This window comes from Sorex araneus, chromosome 5 (assembly GCF_027595985.1).
Source record: "Sorex araneus isolate mSorAra2 chromosome 5, mSorAra2.pri, whole genome shotgun sequence".
NCBI classification, from domain to species: Eukaryota; Metazoa; Chordata; class Mammalia; order Eulipotyphla; family Soricidae; genus Sorex; species Sorex araneus.
In genome coordinates, this window is record NC_073306.1 from 56,225,490 (window position 1) to 56,242,647 (window position 17,158).

Here is a 17,158-nt window from a genome sequence, read left to right on the forward strand (position 1 = left end):
CTCAGTTTCCCCAGGGAGACTCAGCCAGCCCTGGGCGGAACAGACAGGGGTCTCGGGGAGGCATGGTCATCCGGGGAGGGGCAAAAGGGGACAGGGTGGAGGGGGGGAGAAAAGGGCTGGGCAGAGACCGGCGGCTGCTTCAGGGCCAGAGGAGGTATCGCAATCCCATCCGCGGAGCCCAAATGAGGAAGCCCTCCCCGTCCCCGAAATAGCCAGGCTGCTCCCTGGGCTCAGCCCGGGAAGAGGGGGCAGCTGGGCTCGCCACAGGGCAGGACGCAGCTTCCCCTGGGGGCGGGGGCGCGGGGCAGGGGCGCAGTGAGCTCCGCCGCATGTGCCTGGGGAGGGGAGCCCCTCACCCATGCCTGGGCCCCCCCCCGCCCCCGCCCACCCAGCCTTGCACCCTACGGACGCACACTGAGCGCCCTCTGGGGACAGAGGGACTCGGGGAGTCGGGGAGCAGAGACCGGGCACCACAGGCCGAGGGGGGCTACCCGCCACACGGCCCCTTCCTCCCTGGGCTCCTCGCCTGAAGGTGAGGGGCATGCATCGGGGGGACCTTCCTTCCGCCAGCACCGTGGTCCCCAGAGGAAGGGCCGGACGGGCACTTTGTGGGAAGCTAGGCCAGAAGGCTGCTGAGCCCTGCGGGGCCGGCGGGAACCAGGCCTGAAGCGAGGGCAGGGGCCCTGCGGGCTGCCCCCCTCTGCCTCTACCAGGGACGGCCCTAGAGGAGGGAGTCCTGGCCCGAGAGTCTGGCACTGAGAGACGCTGACCCCAGAGCGCCGAGTTCTCCCTCACGCCCGCCCGAGTCAGCCCCCTGGTCGAGAGATCTCCGCCACAGACCCTCCTGTCCCGTCAGGGAGCCCCGGGAGGCTGTGCCATAAATGGCTCAGGAGGGGGCACCTCAGGGCCCCTCTCCTGGCGCGTCCCTGGGCAGAACGAGAAAGACAGAGAGCAGAGGCAGCTGGACGGGCGGGAGAGGCCTGTGCCCGCAGGAGGCCGGGGCCATCCCCGAGCACCCAGAGAGGCCTGGCGGAGCCCCCGAGCACCGCAGAGCGTGGCCCCAGCAAAAAGCAAACGAAAGAAAAAGAGCCAGGGACGAACTCCAGGAGGATGTCCCCAAGCCCGCCCCTCCCGCCGCCCCTCTGCACGAGGCAGAGGAGGCTTGGGCAAGTCCCCTTGCTCCCACCCTGTTCCTCGTGTGCCCTCTCTGCTCCGTGCTTTCCTGAGAAGTTAACCGCCCCCACCCCAGGGGGGCTCCCTCAGAGGGTCTGCAAACCACAGAGTGCTGCCCTCGGAGGCTTCCGGCTCTGAGGACACGGGCAGGGCTACCGGCCAGCGGGCTCCCAGGCCCTGGCCCACAGATGCCCAGGTATAAGCCCCAGCTCCGCCGCTGACCTCTGGTGTGACCTCATGGCCAGCCACCAGACCTCGGTCCAGGCATCGGGATGGAAAGATGAGAGGCGGGAGGTGCCAGAGACCACCCTCACCCCCAAGGCCATGCTGAGGGCTGGATCTGCAGACACCTGCGTGATTCCCCAGCCAGGAGGCGGAGACTCAGAGAGGTCAAGAGGCCTGCCTGGGGCCGCACAGCAGGGAAGAGGTAGGCTCAGCCCCGGGCCATCTCGCACGGGGAGGTGCTCGGTGAACGGAAGCCACGGCTGCCCACGTCGGTGCCCGGCACACCAGAGCCCATCTGAGAACAGTCAGGGACCTACCAGCTCGACCTGGATCCCTCTCAGCAGCTCCGAGGGCACAGCGGACAAGGTCCCCAGCGCCCAAACCCACCCGCTGTCCTGATGAAAAATGCAGATTCCTGGGCCTCGGAGGGAAAACCCGGGGCTCTGCATTTCTCAGCGCTCGCCCCGCCCCCTGCCTCCACACACTGCTCCGAGGGCCCCCCAATGTTTGAAAGCCCACCCGGAAATTCTTGCAGACGGGGAGCGTGCGTTAGGGGAGTGGGGTCTGGCAGGGGCGGGGTGGGCGGGGGGTGGCAGGAAGAGAAGGAGAGGCGGGGAGGTGGCAAGGAGCAAGCGGCGTGGGGCACTGCCCCGTGCCCAGCACCGAGGTGCCGCGCGGGCAGTGCCGGCAGCAGCGACCAGCCCCCCGAGGGGCAGACGGTACCTTACAATCGTACTTGTGCTTCAGCTCCCGCATGTCTCGCCCCCCAGCGCGCAAAGCCAGGAGGTCTCGCTTAGTCCTGCAGTATCTCTCCTTTAGCCTGGTCAGGTCTGGAGAAAGCTGGAGCCCCCGAGCAGCCAGGCAGAAGGAGAGCAGGGGAGAGGAGCAGGCGGGCGGGGCGGGGAGGGGACACAACAGGGGACAGCACAGGGAAAAGGAGACTCAGGTAAGGCGGCAGTGGACAGTGCGGGCGGGCAGCACTGGGGGCCTGGGAAGATGCCTGGCCGGGCTCCTGCAGGGAGTGGCCCCAACCAGGCCCAACCCCAAACAGAGTAGGCCCTGGTGTATGTGTGTGTGGGGGGGGGTGTATCTCTGGCCCCCCCTCCCCCATCCCAGGAGTGGGGAACACTGCTCCGAGCAGGTGTGTGTCATCCCCCCAGCCTGGGACCCAGCACCAGGCTGTGATAGAGGGCGTTCTCAGCAGGGTGTGAGAGGGAGGGAGCGAGGGATGGATGAATGGATGGATGGATGGATGGATGGATGGATGGATGGATGGATGGTGGGTAGGTGGGTGGAGAGACGGGCAGGCAATGAGAAAAATGCAGGAAGGTCAATGAATGAAGGGTGGGCAAAGAGCCAGACAGATGGGGCATCAGAAGCAAAGACAGGCTGATGGACAGATGGACGACTGTTGGACAGACAGGTGAAAAAAAAATGGGTGATCAAAAAGACACATCTAGGGGCTGGAGCGATAGTACAGCGGGGAGGGCGTTTGCCTTGCACACAGCCGATCCGGGCTCAGTCCCCAGCATCCCATCTGGTCCCCCGAGCACCACCAGGAATAATTCCTGAGTGCAGAGCCAGAAGTGACCCCTGGGGATCACCTGGTGTGACACCTCCCCCCCCCCCCACAAAAAAAGAAAAATCCCTTCATTAGGTGACTATTGTGGACGGAGTAAATGGAATCCGATCACTGGTGTGCGGATTGGCGGACGGCCAGAAGCAGTGATGCCAGCCCGGCTTCGAAGCATTTCCACCAGACGGATGCCCCTGCTCCGGCCAGCATCAAGCCACCAACAGGGCATCACAGAACGTGACATTGAAAGGAGACGCACACAAAGTCGCTGGGGTCTCGTGAGCCAGGATGGGTTCAGGTTGGCTCCAGGGTGTCGCTTGAGGGAGAGAAGGGTGAGCAGAGGAACGAAGAGAGGGAGGGAGGGAAAGAGGGAGGGGCGGAAGGCACCGGGTGGGTGGAAGAATGGGCGACTGGCTTAGACTCTATCGGGGAAGAGGAACGGATAGACAGGTAGACATCAAAATGCATGACCTACATGAGCAAGGGACGTGTGGTGAAGCATGCAGAAAATCAGGACAAGGGACACTTATACAGAAACCGACAGAAGGCTTAGGAGTGCAAGCTCTGGAGACGAGCAGGCCCACAGTCTGAACACCATCCCCTGCTCACTAGCTGGAAAAGTCTCTTCACCACCTAGTAACAGCTTCCTCGCTGGTAAAGCAGAATGGTAGCAACCATCCCAGAGAGTTACTGAGATTAGAAGTACAATACTATCATGTCCAGAGCACAGCAAATGTTCAAAAATTGAAGCTATTTTTAAACCATCTTTCAAAGGGTAATTACTCAACATTGGTTAGATGGATGGATAATTGGTTGGATGATGGACAGTTGGTTGGATGGATGGACAGTTGTTTGGATGGAAGAAGGCTTGGAGGGAGGGATGTATGGATGAATGAATGGGCAGATGGAGTGATGGAAGGATGCAGTGATGGAAGGCTAGAGGGATGGATGGATGGACAAATTAATGTTCTTCTTTCAAATTATATATGATGTTGTGGCTCTACCACTTACTGGCTGTGTGAATCCAGCCAACTGTATCATTTAACCTCTCTGAGCCTCTTTTACTTAGGTTCTCAGATCAACGAAAAAAGATTTAAGACCAAGAGAGGAGGCAAACTAAGTGAAAATACCTCATAAGCAACATCGTGCTAGGTAAAAGGTGGGTATGTTCTGCAAAGGAGTTGCAGGAGGGCAGGAATCCCTCGGAGAGCTTGTCAGATGCCCCAGCTACTGGAGAGTTTGGGGCTCCGTATGTAAGTCTGACACAATGAATTGGGAGACACCCCCCCACCCCACCTGCGTGAGCCCGTCTGCCGGGGGGAGGGTCAGAAAACTAGGACCAAGGGCAGCTGCAGTGCTGGCCAGATCAGAGCAAGGCAGTGACCACGGCTGGGCAAGCTTCTGTGGCCAGCCGCCCAGCTGCTCAGCTCATGATGACCATGACCGTGAGAGTCTGTGAGTCGCCGGGATCCACTCCTCCACTGAAAACAAAACAAAGCAAAAGCAACAGCAACTCCCACTGGCCGGGCCTGCTGACCGGGCAGCAGCGTCCAGCCACTGCTTCCAGCTCTGCCGACACGGGGGCCCGCTCGCCGAGGGCTGGCCTCTCGAGACTCCTGAAGGAGGGACGCCGCCAGCTCTCTCGCTGCCTGCTGGACAGGGGGCCTGGGTGGTGGTCACTCTCAGGACAGGACGGAACGCTCGACCCAGAGCCAAGCGGTGTGGCCGCAAGCACGCAGCTGCCGCGGTGCAAGAGCAGAAGCCAGTGCCACAAGCAGCGGTGGGGAGGGGAGAGGCGGGCAGGGCGCAGCGGGGGTCCCCGGGCAGAGGCCAAGGGAGCAGAGAAAGGCCCCGGCACGTTCTCCCAGAGCCCCGGGTCCCGCTGGGCCTGGAGAAGCCGTTCTTGCAGTTAGAAAGTGCACGTTTCTGCCGGCCCGGCTGAGCTCAGCCAGAGCCCGAAGGGGCCCGAAGGAGGCCACGAGGGCCCGAAGCTCACGGGCGATCCCCAGGGACCCCTCACTGCACTCAGCACGATGAAGGCCATGGACCATGTCTCCAGGCCCTCAGTGGGCCCCTGGAGGCCCCCCGGGGGGCAGAGTGCCAGTTAAAAAGCTGGTGGGGGTCAACCCCGACTCTGACTCAAGGCGCTGGGGCCTGCGATCTCGCCAGCTGTGCCCCTGAGTCCCCCGCCAGCCCCAGAGCCACCCTGGGGAGCCCCAGCACCCCGGTGCCTCCTGCCCTCGGGGTGGGGGACCCACAGGGAGGCAGGGAACTGGGGAAATAGCTGAGCGCAGGTTGGGGCTTGGGCCTGGGAGCCGCTGGTTCCACATCCCAGCGCTGGGCTGAGCCCTGGGACTGAGGGGCCCCTCTGAGGCCTGTGGGGCTGCTCGCCAGGGCCCCCCTGGTCTCCCCCATCCCCTCTCTGGCCGGGACAGAGCCAGACAGGCCTCTTGCTGTGCTTTCACAGGGGCTGTTCCCCTACGCTAGGGGGCCTTCCCCATCCCCCCCCACCACCACCCCTGGCCTCCACACCCAGTAACCAGCATTTTACTTCTGGACATCTCCTCTAATTGGCCCGGTCCCATTTCCAAGCTGGGCAGGTGGCCGGGGCACGTGGGAGCAGGGTCCAGCCAGCGTGCCTTGGACGAGCCCCTTCTGACAGGTGTCTCGGGAGAGATGCCAAAGGCCGGACGCGTCTGGCCCAGGCCTTCCTGCCCACACCCAGGCCACACGGCCCACAGGCATCCCAGGTGTGTGTGGAGGTGGGGGTGGGGGAGGGGCGGGAGAGGGGGCTCCACATGCCCCAGCCAGGGAGGCCCAGCCGTGGGGCGCCCAGCACTCAGGGGAGAATTTTGAGGAGCCCCGGAGAGCCCGTCTTCATCTGAGGACTCCTAGGTGTGGGTGCTGCTTTGGCCCGCACCCATTCCCAGAGAGGGAGCCCAGTACTCAGGAATAGGTAGCTCACCCCTTCCCCCCGCCCCCCAAGTCCTGTGGGCCTGAGCTGGGAGGCCCCCTGCGGTCCCTGGCCCTGCCCACCCACCCTGGTGAGCATGAGGGGGAACCCAAGGCCTGTTAAGACACTGCTCCATGGAACCCGGCATCTCTGCAGGACAGAATCTGCCTTCCGGAGGCTTCTGTGGGACACACCAGGAGCGGGGCGGGCACCGAGAGGAGGAGCCAGACTGCCCGTCACCCCCTGAGCTCCCAGGCAGACTGACCGGGGAAGAAACCCAGGTGCAGGCCCCAGGGCACTCGGGCTGGCCTGCCCACCTGCCGAGTGGGGACTGCGGGGACGTGGCCCAACTGCCCGCTGGGCCCCCGGACGCCCTGTTGGAGAGGGCCACTGCAGACACCAGGCGAGGCCTGGACTGCTGGGCTCCATGGGGGAACAGGCGGGCGGGGTGGGGGGACAGTAGGTAGCACCCCCCAAGCACAGCTGCAGAGAGCCTGGGGACAGTGCAGGGGGAGGTCCCACCCTAGGGCCTCCTTTCCCCGCCCACCGCACACTCGGGCTCTCGGACGCTGAGAGCCGCACCTGTGGCCTGGCCCTCGCCCCACCACCCGACTTACCCGGCAGCCCGAGGGGGTCTGGGTGCCCTGGCTCCGGGGAGACGCCGGCCCCTCTCACCTTGGGCTGGAAGGACACCCGGTGCTTGGCAGGCTGGGCCTCCGGCTTGGCCTCCTCCCCCGAGTCCTCGCTGTAGCTCTCAAACTCGCTGGAGCTCCAGCCTAGGTCGTCCGCCTCGCGCAGGGCCCCGGCCCGGTACACATCCTCGTAGGGCAGGTTCCCGTCCAGCCCTGCTGGCCGGGGGAAGGGGGGTGAGCGCAGGGTCGGGAGCCAGACCCTCCCTATCCACAGCCACACGACTTCTCTGGGGTCTCTGGGCCAGTTCTCAGCCCCCCGGGCATCTTTTTCCCAAGGGAAAGAGAAGCCCAAGGTGCGGGAGAGATAGTACGGTGGGCAGGGCGCTTGCCTTACATGCGACAGACCCTGGTTTGACCCTCCTCCCCGGTCCCAGGCCCCACCAGGAGTGACCCCTGGGCACAGAAGCCCTGAGCACCACCAGGTGTGGCCCAAAACCCAAGAGATGAAAGATGAAAAGAGAAGCCTCAAGACCGAGTTCTGGGGCTAGAACGATAGCACAGCGGGGAGGGCGTTTGCCTTGCAGGCAGCCAACGCAGTTCAATTCCCAGCATCCCATATGGTCCCCTGAGCACCGCCAGGAGTAATTCCTGAGTGCAGAGCCAGGACTAACCCCTGAGATCTCCAGGTGTGACCCAAAAAACAAGCAAAAAAAAAAAAGACTGAGTTCTGACTTAGGGGGTCTTGCTTCTGGCCTCAGTATCCCCAGGGAGGCCAAAAGGAGAGCATTGATCTTGAGCATCCAAGGAAGGACCTGGACACTCAGCTCAAACCTGAGATTCCCCGTGTGGGTCTGGATGGTCCAGTAGGGGGCGCACCTCGCCTAGCGATGGGGAGCGTTCTCTTCTTTCCCAAGCCGAGTGAAAATAGCAGGGGGATCCCGGCAGGGCTGTTTCACTGGGGGTGCTCCAGAGGGAGGTGGGTGAGAGCCCCCCCCCCCCGCCCCAAGGGACTCAGCCCGGCAGCGGAAAACCTCCGGAACTCAACCACCGCCACATTCATGGCCACTCTCCACGTGCTCGGGCCAAGCCTCACCCACGAGGGAACCTGTTCCTGGACACGTCACAGGACACACCCTCGCCAGACTCCAAGAGTACCACACCACGTCTGATGGGCTTCGAAGTAGGAGGAAGCAACCCGTCTTAGAGGGAAATATTTTATATACACATATATATGCTAGCACTAAAGGTCCAACATTTAACAACATGTTAGTGGTCTCTTATAGAAGGGCTCAACGGCCTCTGGGTGAAATACAACAATCTTCACACACTTTCCTCCAAGGGTACTTTTTAGTAGCATGAATTTTCAGCGTTTTTTCATAACAAACAATACAAAAGATATTACTTCGGCTCTGCCTTGGGGCAGGGATTGGGGCTCGGGATGGAAACATCCGAAATATGGTGGTGGGAAGGTGTCATGGTGGTGGGATGGGTGTCTGGATATTAAATGTAATCAAATATTGTGAACTACAAAATAAATATTTTTTTAAATTTTTAAAAAGAAAAGAGGGGTGGAGCAATAGCACAGACGTTAGGGCGCTTGCCTAGCATGCAGCCAACCCGGGTTCGATTCCCAGCATCCCATATGGTTCCCTGAGCACAGCCAGGAGTAATTCCTGAGTGCAGAGCCAGGAGTAACCCCTGTGCATCGCTGGGTGTGACCCAAAAAGCAATAATTAATTAATTAATTTAAAAGAAAAGAAAGAAAATATCAGGGGACAAAGGCAAGTGCCCGCCCAGGGGTGAGACCAATCAAGGGTCCCTGCCAAGCCCCTCAGGGATCCCCGCCCAGCCTCTCCCGCTGGGCTTCTCCCCCAGCCCGGGGACTGGAGTTGTCAGGGATCCACCCGGCGCCTCCCATGCAGAGCCCCTTGATCTCTGAGTTGGTCCCACCCCACAGAGGTTCCTTTCAGGACAAGACGGTAGCGACATGTCTCCTGGGAGGGCAGCAGTCAGCAACCCAGCCTGGGCCTTTGTGTAGCTCAGAACCAGGAGAAAGGGCCAAACCAGCTCCGGGAGGCCCAGAAGAGCTGTGACAGCCTCGAGAGGCTCCCCCGTGCCCCTCACTCACGACAATGATCCAGCACCTTCTGACACACAGAAACCACACATGCACTCACCCTCACACACCCTCACACAGACACGCCCCCCTGCCGGCACACACCCCCTCAGGCTCACACCCCCTCAGGCACTCACAGCCTCACAGACACACCTCGTCAGACACACCTCCCTCACAGACTCACACCCTCTATGCACCCCCCCACACCCCTTACACACATACCCTCACACACACCCTCACAGACACATAATCCTTCACACAGCCCCTCACACACATGCCCTCACAGATTCACACCCCGACTCGGACATGCACCCTCAGACTCACACCTCCTCGGATACACCCTTCTCCCAGATCCCCTTCATACACACCCCCTCAGTCTCACCCCTCCTCAGACATACCCTTCTCTCAGATACCCCGTCATACACACCCCTTCAGACGGTGACCCTTCTCTCAGATATCCCTTCATACACACCCCCTCGGACTCACACTTTCTCAGACAGCCCCCCTCAGACACATGGCCCCTCAGACTCACAATCCTTCACAGACACAATCTCCTCAGTCTCAGCCTCTCACAGACACACGCAGCTGCCAGCAGCCCTCCTGGGCTCTTCACAGTCCCCGGGTGGGGCGAAGGGTGCACCGGGTCCCGCCTTCCACTCAGAGGAGCAGACACCAGGCTCGCCACGGCTGCTCCATCCATTCCCCTCAGCCTGCCCTGGCCACACAGCCCCGCACTGGCCTAGGCCACTCAGTAGCCAAGACAGTGCCAATAGATTTCTGGGACTGTGGTAAAGCCTAGAGTATCTATACCTCAGCTTCTTGGGCTCCCAAAGGGCCTCTGCCCCCCTATTTTCCTACCCTACCCCGTTTCCCTCTCAGATACCCCATCATACACATACCCGTAGACTCCCACCTTCTCAGACATGCCCTTCTCTCAGATTCCCCATCATACACACCCCCTCAGACTCACACCTCAGACAGGGTGTGTCTGGGAAGTGGGGTGTCACTAACACTCCAGCTCATGTTCCCCTTTCAAAGCTCTTTTTTTGAGGGGGATGGTTTGGGCCACACTCAGCAGTTCTCAGGGGTCACTCCTGGCTCTGCACTCAGGAATCGCTCCCAGTGGTGCTCAAAGAATCATATGGGATTCCAGGGATCAAACCCGGGTCAGCTTCCCGCAAGGCAAATGTCCTCCTCGCTGTACTATTGCCCCACCCCCGCCCCACCTCCCAGAGAGCCCTTCTGCCACCCTCTCAGCACGATCAGCCCGTGGACCCCTCGAGAGCGTGATGCTCAGACTGCCCCGGAGCTGTTCTCTGTCCTAGTGAGCCCTTCCCGATGTCCCACGGGGCCAGGGTGGTGTTCTGATGGTCTGTGAGCAAGTCGCAGCTCAAAGGCCGGGGGCCTGGGGATCCAAGAGCAGGAAGTGCTCGGACCCAGGACTGTGTAGTCTAGGCCCCCGGCCCCCGGGCTGACAACCCCGTGCCCCGGCCCCGCTGAGTCCACGTGGGGCACCAGTGCTGGGCCCTGGCCAGGGTGCCCTGACTCCAGCGTGCTCCTGGGGCCATGCAGCCCTGCGGGGGGGCCCAGGGTCCTCAAACTGATTCCAGGCTGCTCGCTCCTCCCCAGCCCAGGGCCGGGCCAGCTTAAGGCGCCTGCAGAGACTGAGGCTGAGCAGCCAGCAGCTTGAGGGTGCCCCAAAGGCTCCGACCACAGGCTGCCTACCCCACAGACTCAGCTCTCTCACTTCCGGTAAGACCCTGGGCCCCGCCAGACGCACTTTGGATTCAGTGCCCAGTAGGCCAGAAAAGCGCTCAGGCCGCCGGAGGTGCTGAGGCTGCGCGGGTTCCTGTACCAGGGACCGGGTTCTGGACCCGCTCGTGCCCCTGTGTGTCTCCCCTCTGGGTGCAGCCGCTGCCTAAAGACCCTCACAGCCGCCCCCTCAGGGCAGGACTGCCTCGGAAGCAGAGGCTGTTTCTCCCGGCCCCCGGGAACAGGCCAAAGGGCGTGGCTGTGGACAGACGTCCACTCCGGCTGTGGGGCCTCAGGCTGACGGCTCCGCCTCTTCCAGGCCGCCCTCCACGGGAGCAGCAGCTGGCCCTGCTGGAATGACGGCACGCAGCACCTGACCGGGGCGGGCAGAGCCCTGGACGTGGTGCCACAGTGAGCCCAGTTGAACCCCCCGGGTCACCTCTCGGTGCCCTCCTCCGTCAAGCCAGAGCTGAAGAGCCCCGACGGCGTCTGGAGCCAGAGCCCGTGAAGCGAGACCAGAGGGGCTGTGGTCTGGCCCGGCCCCGGGAAGACGGCTCCTGCCGGACACTGACTATGGACAGCGAGCGTGAACAACCCTCCTCCCGGGGGTCCCTGCCCCCCCCCCAGGTGCAGAGCACAGGGAGCAGGGAACCAGCCTTCCCCAGCTCTCTCGGCACCACCCCTGCCTACCCCATGGCCCGACAAGCTTAGCCCATCATGGGCCCATTCTCCTGCAGACGACACCCTGGCTCAGAGACACACGGGGACGTCAGGGGAACCCCAGCTGGGTCAGACTCGGCATCTCCCAGCCCCTCAGCCCCGGCTGACTCTAGGGCTAGGAGGAGGGGCCGTGGGGGCTGTGGCAGGAAGGAGACGGCAGCAGGGGGGTGGCGGGGAGAGGCTCACCGGGCTGATGTGCGTCCAGGTTCTCGCAGGGAACGTCGTCGTAGATCACATCCTCCTCCAGGGCAGGGAAAGTGAACCGGTCGACTGGGGAGCAGAGGGGAGGGCGTGGGAGCGGGCGGCACTTCAGGGGCCCTCCTCCCCCCGCCCCCCCGCCCCCCCCCCACTCACCATGCCCCACCCTTGAAGCCCCTTAGCTCTAACGGCTCTCTGGGCACCCTGGCTCTGCTGCTTCTCCCCCTCTCAGCCCCTCGGGGCACCCTCCCGGTGCCAGGAGCCAACCCCACCTGCCGCCCGGCCGCCCACGGCCCGCCCATCTGGCTGACCGGGCCTGGGCAGGAAGCCGGGCCAGCATCTGTGCCTGGGGGCCGGGGGCAGCTTCAGCGGTCTGCACACCCTCCCCTCCCCTCTCTCCACCTTCCCAGTCAAACCCCCGCCAGGCACCAGACCGAGCAGCCTCGAGCACTACCGCGTGCAGGGGAGAGGATGGCGGGGCCCGGATTAAACACTGGGTTTAGACACTGCGCCCTCAGACTGGGCCAGCAGCACCCGGGGGCAGGAGGCCCCGCAAGCCAGCGCTCGCCCCGCTGACATCTGCTGCTCGCCACCTGTGCCCAGGCTCCCTGGCGGGAAATCAAGCAGACGCCCCCTCCCCAAGACTGTGCCCCTCCCCCTCCCCACCCTCCCTGGGGCAGTGGGGTCAGGGCGAGGAAACCCGTCCCCAGCCTTCACAGGGCTGCTCCTTGGCCCCCAGATCGACTGGGACCAGGGGGACCTTGAAGTCCCCACTGTCCTCCCTGCCACACTTCCTGGGCCTCGCCTGCCCCCCAGAGTCCTGCGAAGCCTCCGCTGACCCCCTCTGCCTCCTTCCTTAGCTCCCAGACCCGCCTGCCTCTCACTGGCACCACACTGGTCCCTGCAGGCAGCTCGCACACTGGGCGTCCACCCCGCCCCTCCCAGCCCCCCCAAAGCCCAGGCCCTCCGGCCAGGACCCTCGTCCCCTGCCCCCTGCCCTCAGCCTCCAGGAGCCCCCAGCCCCTCAGCAGCCACCCAGCATCCTGGACCCCACCCAGCATGCTCACTGCCCACTGCTTCTGCTCCCACAGGGACCCCCGGTGAAGGTGGCAGGCCCGCGGCCTGTTCTGCAGGGGCCCACAGCAGCCCACCCCGTGTGGAGCCCTCGGGGACTTACTGCGGCGGGAGCTCTTCCGTCTCCAGCTGGACCGTGGGACCCCGGAGAAGGCCACGTCCTGGGCATCCCCGTTACTCAGAGGGGGTGGGGCCCTGCGGGGCGGGGGGGGGGGAGGGAGTCAGAGTACACAGTGGTAGAGAGAGAATACAGCAACACAAGGTGCTTCCCTTGCACACAGTTGACCCAAATTCCATCCCTGCAACCCATATAGTTCATACAGTCACTGTCACTGTCATCCCGTTGCTCATCGATTTATTCGAGCGGGCACCAGTAACGTCTCTCATTGAGAGACTTATTGCTACTGTTTTTGGCATATCCAATACACACGTGTGGCTTGCCAGGCTCTGCCGTCAGAGTACACAGTGGACAGGACACCCCCAGGGGTCCTGGACAGAGGGACCATGACAACATACCCCGCCCCCGCACCGTTGGGGTTCCCCGTGGGCAGAAGACCCCAGACACACTTTCACAGACGTGAAGATCAAACCTGGAAACAGGCGAGAGCAAGAGTGCCCCCATCCCCAAACAAGGGCACCCCTGTTTCCCTGTGGGGGAGCCTGGGGGGGTCACAGTCCTCCAGACTAGACCCTCCCCCATGCCACCGGAGCCTCAGGCTGCGGACCCTGCAGTGGGGAGGAGCGTGGACAAACCAGGCTCACAAGGACGCCAGCAGAGTAGCGGGCGAGCCGGGCCGCCGTCAGAGCCCTCGCAGCAGTGGGCCACGCCCGCCCCAGAGAAACAAAGAACCAAACTCAAGCCGAAAACCAGCAGCTCTGGGCAGGGCGGTCACCGACTCCCCCTCTCAGCAGCTCAGGAGGGTCGGGCAGGGTGGGGGGGTCTCACTCCAAAACCTTCGGCTGAGATTTGTGGATGAGACAGAGGCTCAGCCCTCTGGGACCCCCTGGCCTGCGCCTCCCCCTTCCTCATCACTTCTACAAAACAGCTCCTGGGCGGCGCGCAGACAAGATGATGAAGAAGAAGCTGGAGCGAGAATCCAGAGTGATCCCTGAGCACAGAATCCTGAGCACTGCTAAGTATGCCCCCACCTCCACCACCAGAAAAAAAAAAAAAAGCAGGCAGGTTGAGAGAGGACCCTGGCAACGAGTTTGGGGAAGTAATAAAGCCAGATCTGATGTAAGGAAGTCGCAGGCACCAGCCCCAAAGCACAAGGAGAAGCAGGAACCGAGCCTGATAAGACTGAAGGAGGTGGCTGTCAGCGCCGGCCCACGGGGAGAAACCTCAGGCAGAACGGAGGGCCAGAACAAGACGTGAAAACACAAGAAGACCTGCGAAAGCTCAATGCTTTTCCCTGGCTGCACCGTGGCCACAGACCCTGATCCATCCGGGAAGCGCTGACGCCTTCACTCTGGACCAGCGTCCCCCTGCTGCAGACACCAGCCGCTGGCACACTCCCCCCTGCCCTCCCTGTCTCTCCTTGGGCTCCGCCGTGACACAGACCCCTGGCCCGGTGTGCTGATATGGGCCGCCACACCACAGCATCCTCCCCCACCCACAGCCCCGCTCCAGTCACAAGGCTGCTGTTTCACTGCCAGGACCCCAGCGGGGCCAGGCTCTGCTCTCCTCATTTGGTTGATGGGGAAACTGAGGCTCAGAGACTCCATGACTTACCCAGAGTCACACAGCTCATTGGGGATCTGGGACCTAGCCTGTCTGCTCTCTGCAAAGTTTGGGCTCTTATAGGCAGCCTCCTTGTTAGTAGATGGCACACACTGGCATGGGTTGGCACCAGTGGGGCACATGTGGGCACCAGCCAGCACAGGTGAGGCATGGGCTGGTGCAGGCTGGCACGGGCTGGTACCGGCTGGCAATATTTGGCACGAACGGGCACAGGCTGGCACAGACTAGCATGGACCGAGATTGGCACGGACTTGCACCAGTGAGCAGTCTGAGTTGGCACGTGCTGACGTGAGTTGGCAAGACTGGTACCAGCGGGCACCTGTCTGAGGGGGATGGAGTTTGCTGTGAGTGCGACCAGAGGATGAATGAGAGAACAGGAGAGAGTTCTCGGGACAGGCCCTGGTGAATAGTGAGAGAAACACCCACAGACTACAGCTGGCTACGGACCCTGTCCCCCGCGCTCCCCCCACGATGCACACACAAACACACACACGTACACCACTACACCACTACGGACCCTGTCCCCCACGCTCCCCCCACGATGCACACACAAACACTCACACACGTACACCACTACACCACTACGGACCCTGTCCCCCTCGCTCCCCCCACGATGCACACACAAACACACACACGTACACCACTACACTACTACGAACCCTGTCCCCTGCCACCGCCACACAACCCCCACAAGCATGGGCACATACACACATGCACAAACACACACACACACACACACACACACACACACACACACACACACCCTCATGGCACTTGGTAAAGAAGCAGAGGATGAAAGGATGGGGGTGGGGGTGGAGGGCACGTAGTCACGCTGCAGGACCCAGGTCAAGGCAGCCCAGCACTGTCCCGGGTGCTGGCGGAGGGGAGGGGGTGGTGGGTAGGGGGTAGCAGGCACAAAGACTGGAGAGGTCCAGCCTGGGCCTGGGTGGGCGTGACACAACCCTGGGACCTGCCCCTGGGGCCCACCCTTAGTCTGGACCCTGGGCGTCTCCCCAGCAGCCCACCCATACACACAGCTGAGGCCAGCTGGGCTTCAGGGCCAGAGGCAAAGAGCTGGCAGGACTGCACTCCTCCTGGGGGCGCCATGGGAGAGCCCCTTTCATGGCCTTTTCCCGGTCACTGGAAGCTGCCTGCGTTCCTCCCCTGGTGGCCGCTCCCCTGAACCCCCCATGCCCCCATGATCCTCCCTGTCCTGAGGAAGGGGACCGACACCCATGTTCCCACGTTCTGGAATGAGGAGAGACATGTCTGCTGGGGCCTTCCTGTGCCCACCACTACTGCGGGGTCAAAGGAGAGGCAGGTGGGCTGTGGCTCAACGCCTCCCCCATGCCAGGCACGAGGGGCAGGAGGGGGCATCAGGAGATCCCTGAAGTTCCAAACACACACACACACACACACACACACACACACACACACACACACACACACACACCACTACACTGGCTACAGATGCTGTCCCCTAGACGGGGCCCCTCTACCGGGGAGGGGCCGTGCGGCCTCTGTGCTGGGGACCCCAAGCGTCTGAGGTGAGATCCCAGCCCTGCAGGGCTGGGGACTTACAGCCAGGGGCAAAGAGGACAGAGAGAAATACAGTTTCCTCCCCGTGGGGCCGAGAAGGTGTTGGGTGGCACCGGGGTCTGGCTGCACGAAGGACAGGAAGGCTCCGAATCCCCAGATGTGGGGAGCAGAAGGTGCAGGCTCAGCCCAGTTCCACGACTACCCTGGGCCGGGTCAGCTGCGATGCCCTGATGAGCTGTGGGGGGGTCCCTCGGGGCAGGGACCCTCCAGTCTCCCAGCTTCTCCCACGGCTGCTCTGCTCCCCAACCCTGGTGCCTGGGAAGCCCAGGGCTGTGGCCAGAAGGGCTCTGGGTTCCTGGTCCCTCCTGTGGACATGCTGCTCCCCAAGCGTGACCTCCTTGGGGCTCCAGGGAGGGAGGGTCTCGGGGAGGGGCGTCTCCTGGGCACCTCCACGAGCAGCTGCCCAACAGAGGCTTGAGGTCCAGCAAGGAAAGCAAACCCCTGCAGAGGGTCTACGGAGGGGGTTGCGGCACACAGGGGGAGCCGTGGACTGGCCAGGGGAGAGCACAGCAAGTCCTCGCCCGAGTTCTCTCTTCCGGAGGGGTGACCCCTGGAGATAGTCCAGCAAGGGCCACACAGGGCATTTGTGAGCAGGGGGACTTAGGAGTGCACCCATGGGGGTCAAGACCACTCTAGGGCCATGTGCACAGGCATTGTCACAGACAGTCACACGTTGTCTTGGGCTGGTACCAGTTGGCATGGCCTGGCATGGGCTAGCACCAGTTGGCATGGACTGACACTGACTGGCACAGGTGGCAAATATTGGTATGTGGACTGGCCCCGGCTGCCATAGACTGGCATGGTTTTGTCACAAGTTAGTATGAGCCAGCACTGACCAGTACTGTCTGGTTCCCACTGGTATTGGTTGGCATGGAATGGCAGCAGTTAGCACTGACTGGCACCAACCGACAAGAGTTGGATAGTATAGCAACTCTTGGCACATGGTGCCAGCCGGCACCTGGTAGCCCTGGCTGGAACGAACTGACACAGGATGGCACCAGATGGCATGATGTGGCATGGTGGCACCAGTTAGGATTTGCTCCAGATGGGATTTGCAGATACAGACTGTTGTGGGCTGGTACCACTTAGCACTGACCGGCATAGATTAGCACTACCTGGCATAGACTGGCATGGGGGATAAGTACTGGTACCAGGTGGCATTTAGCTAGCATATGCAGGTACACACTGGCATGGGCTTGCATGAGCTGGCACTAACTGGCATTATCTGGCAGAGATTGGCATGGAGTGGCATAAAGTGACATGTTCGGTGGCTGTCCTGTGTTGGCAAGGGCTGTCACTGATCTTGACCCCTTGACATCTGCCTCCACCCACAACCCCAAGGGGGGCAAAGTGCTCAGTGGCCAACGGAACATATGTGGCACACAAGGGGCCCTGGGTC

The 17,158-nt window shown here is 62.4% G+C and overlaps 1 protein-coding gene across 9 annotated transcripts in view; it reads right to left on the bottom strand.

Moving 5' to 3' along the window:
- ARHGEF10L (Rho guanine nucleotide exchange factor 10 like) overlaps nucleotides 1-17,158 on the bottom strand; it is a 109,711-nt gene that overhangs the window by 50,972 nt on the left and 41,581 nt on the right. For 2 of the 9 annotated variants that reach the window (XM_055140034.1, XM_055140032.1), the window contains exons 5-8: nucleotides 12,523-12,614; nucleotides 11,334-11,417; nucleotides 6,603-6,772; nucleotides 2,122-2,238 (exon numbers count right to left, since the gene is read on the bottom strand). In XM_055140034.1, coding sequence (XP_054996009.1) covers nucleotides 2,122-2,238; nucleotides 6,603-6,772; nucleotides 11,334-11,417; nucleotides 12,523-12,614 — 463 coding nt within the window. Of the gene's footprint in view, nucleotides 1-2,121; nucleotides 2,239-6,544; nucleotides 6,776-11,333; nucleotides 11,418-12,522; nucleotides 12,615-17,158 lie in introns of those variants that run through there. The other 7 variants (XM_055140033.1, XM_055140031.1, XM_055140037.1 and 4 more) reach the window with 5 other exon arrangements.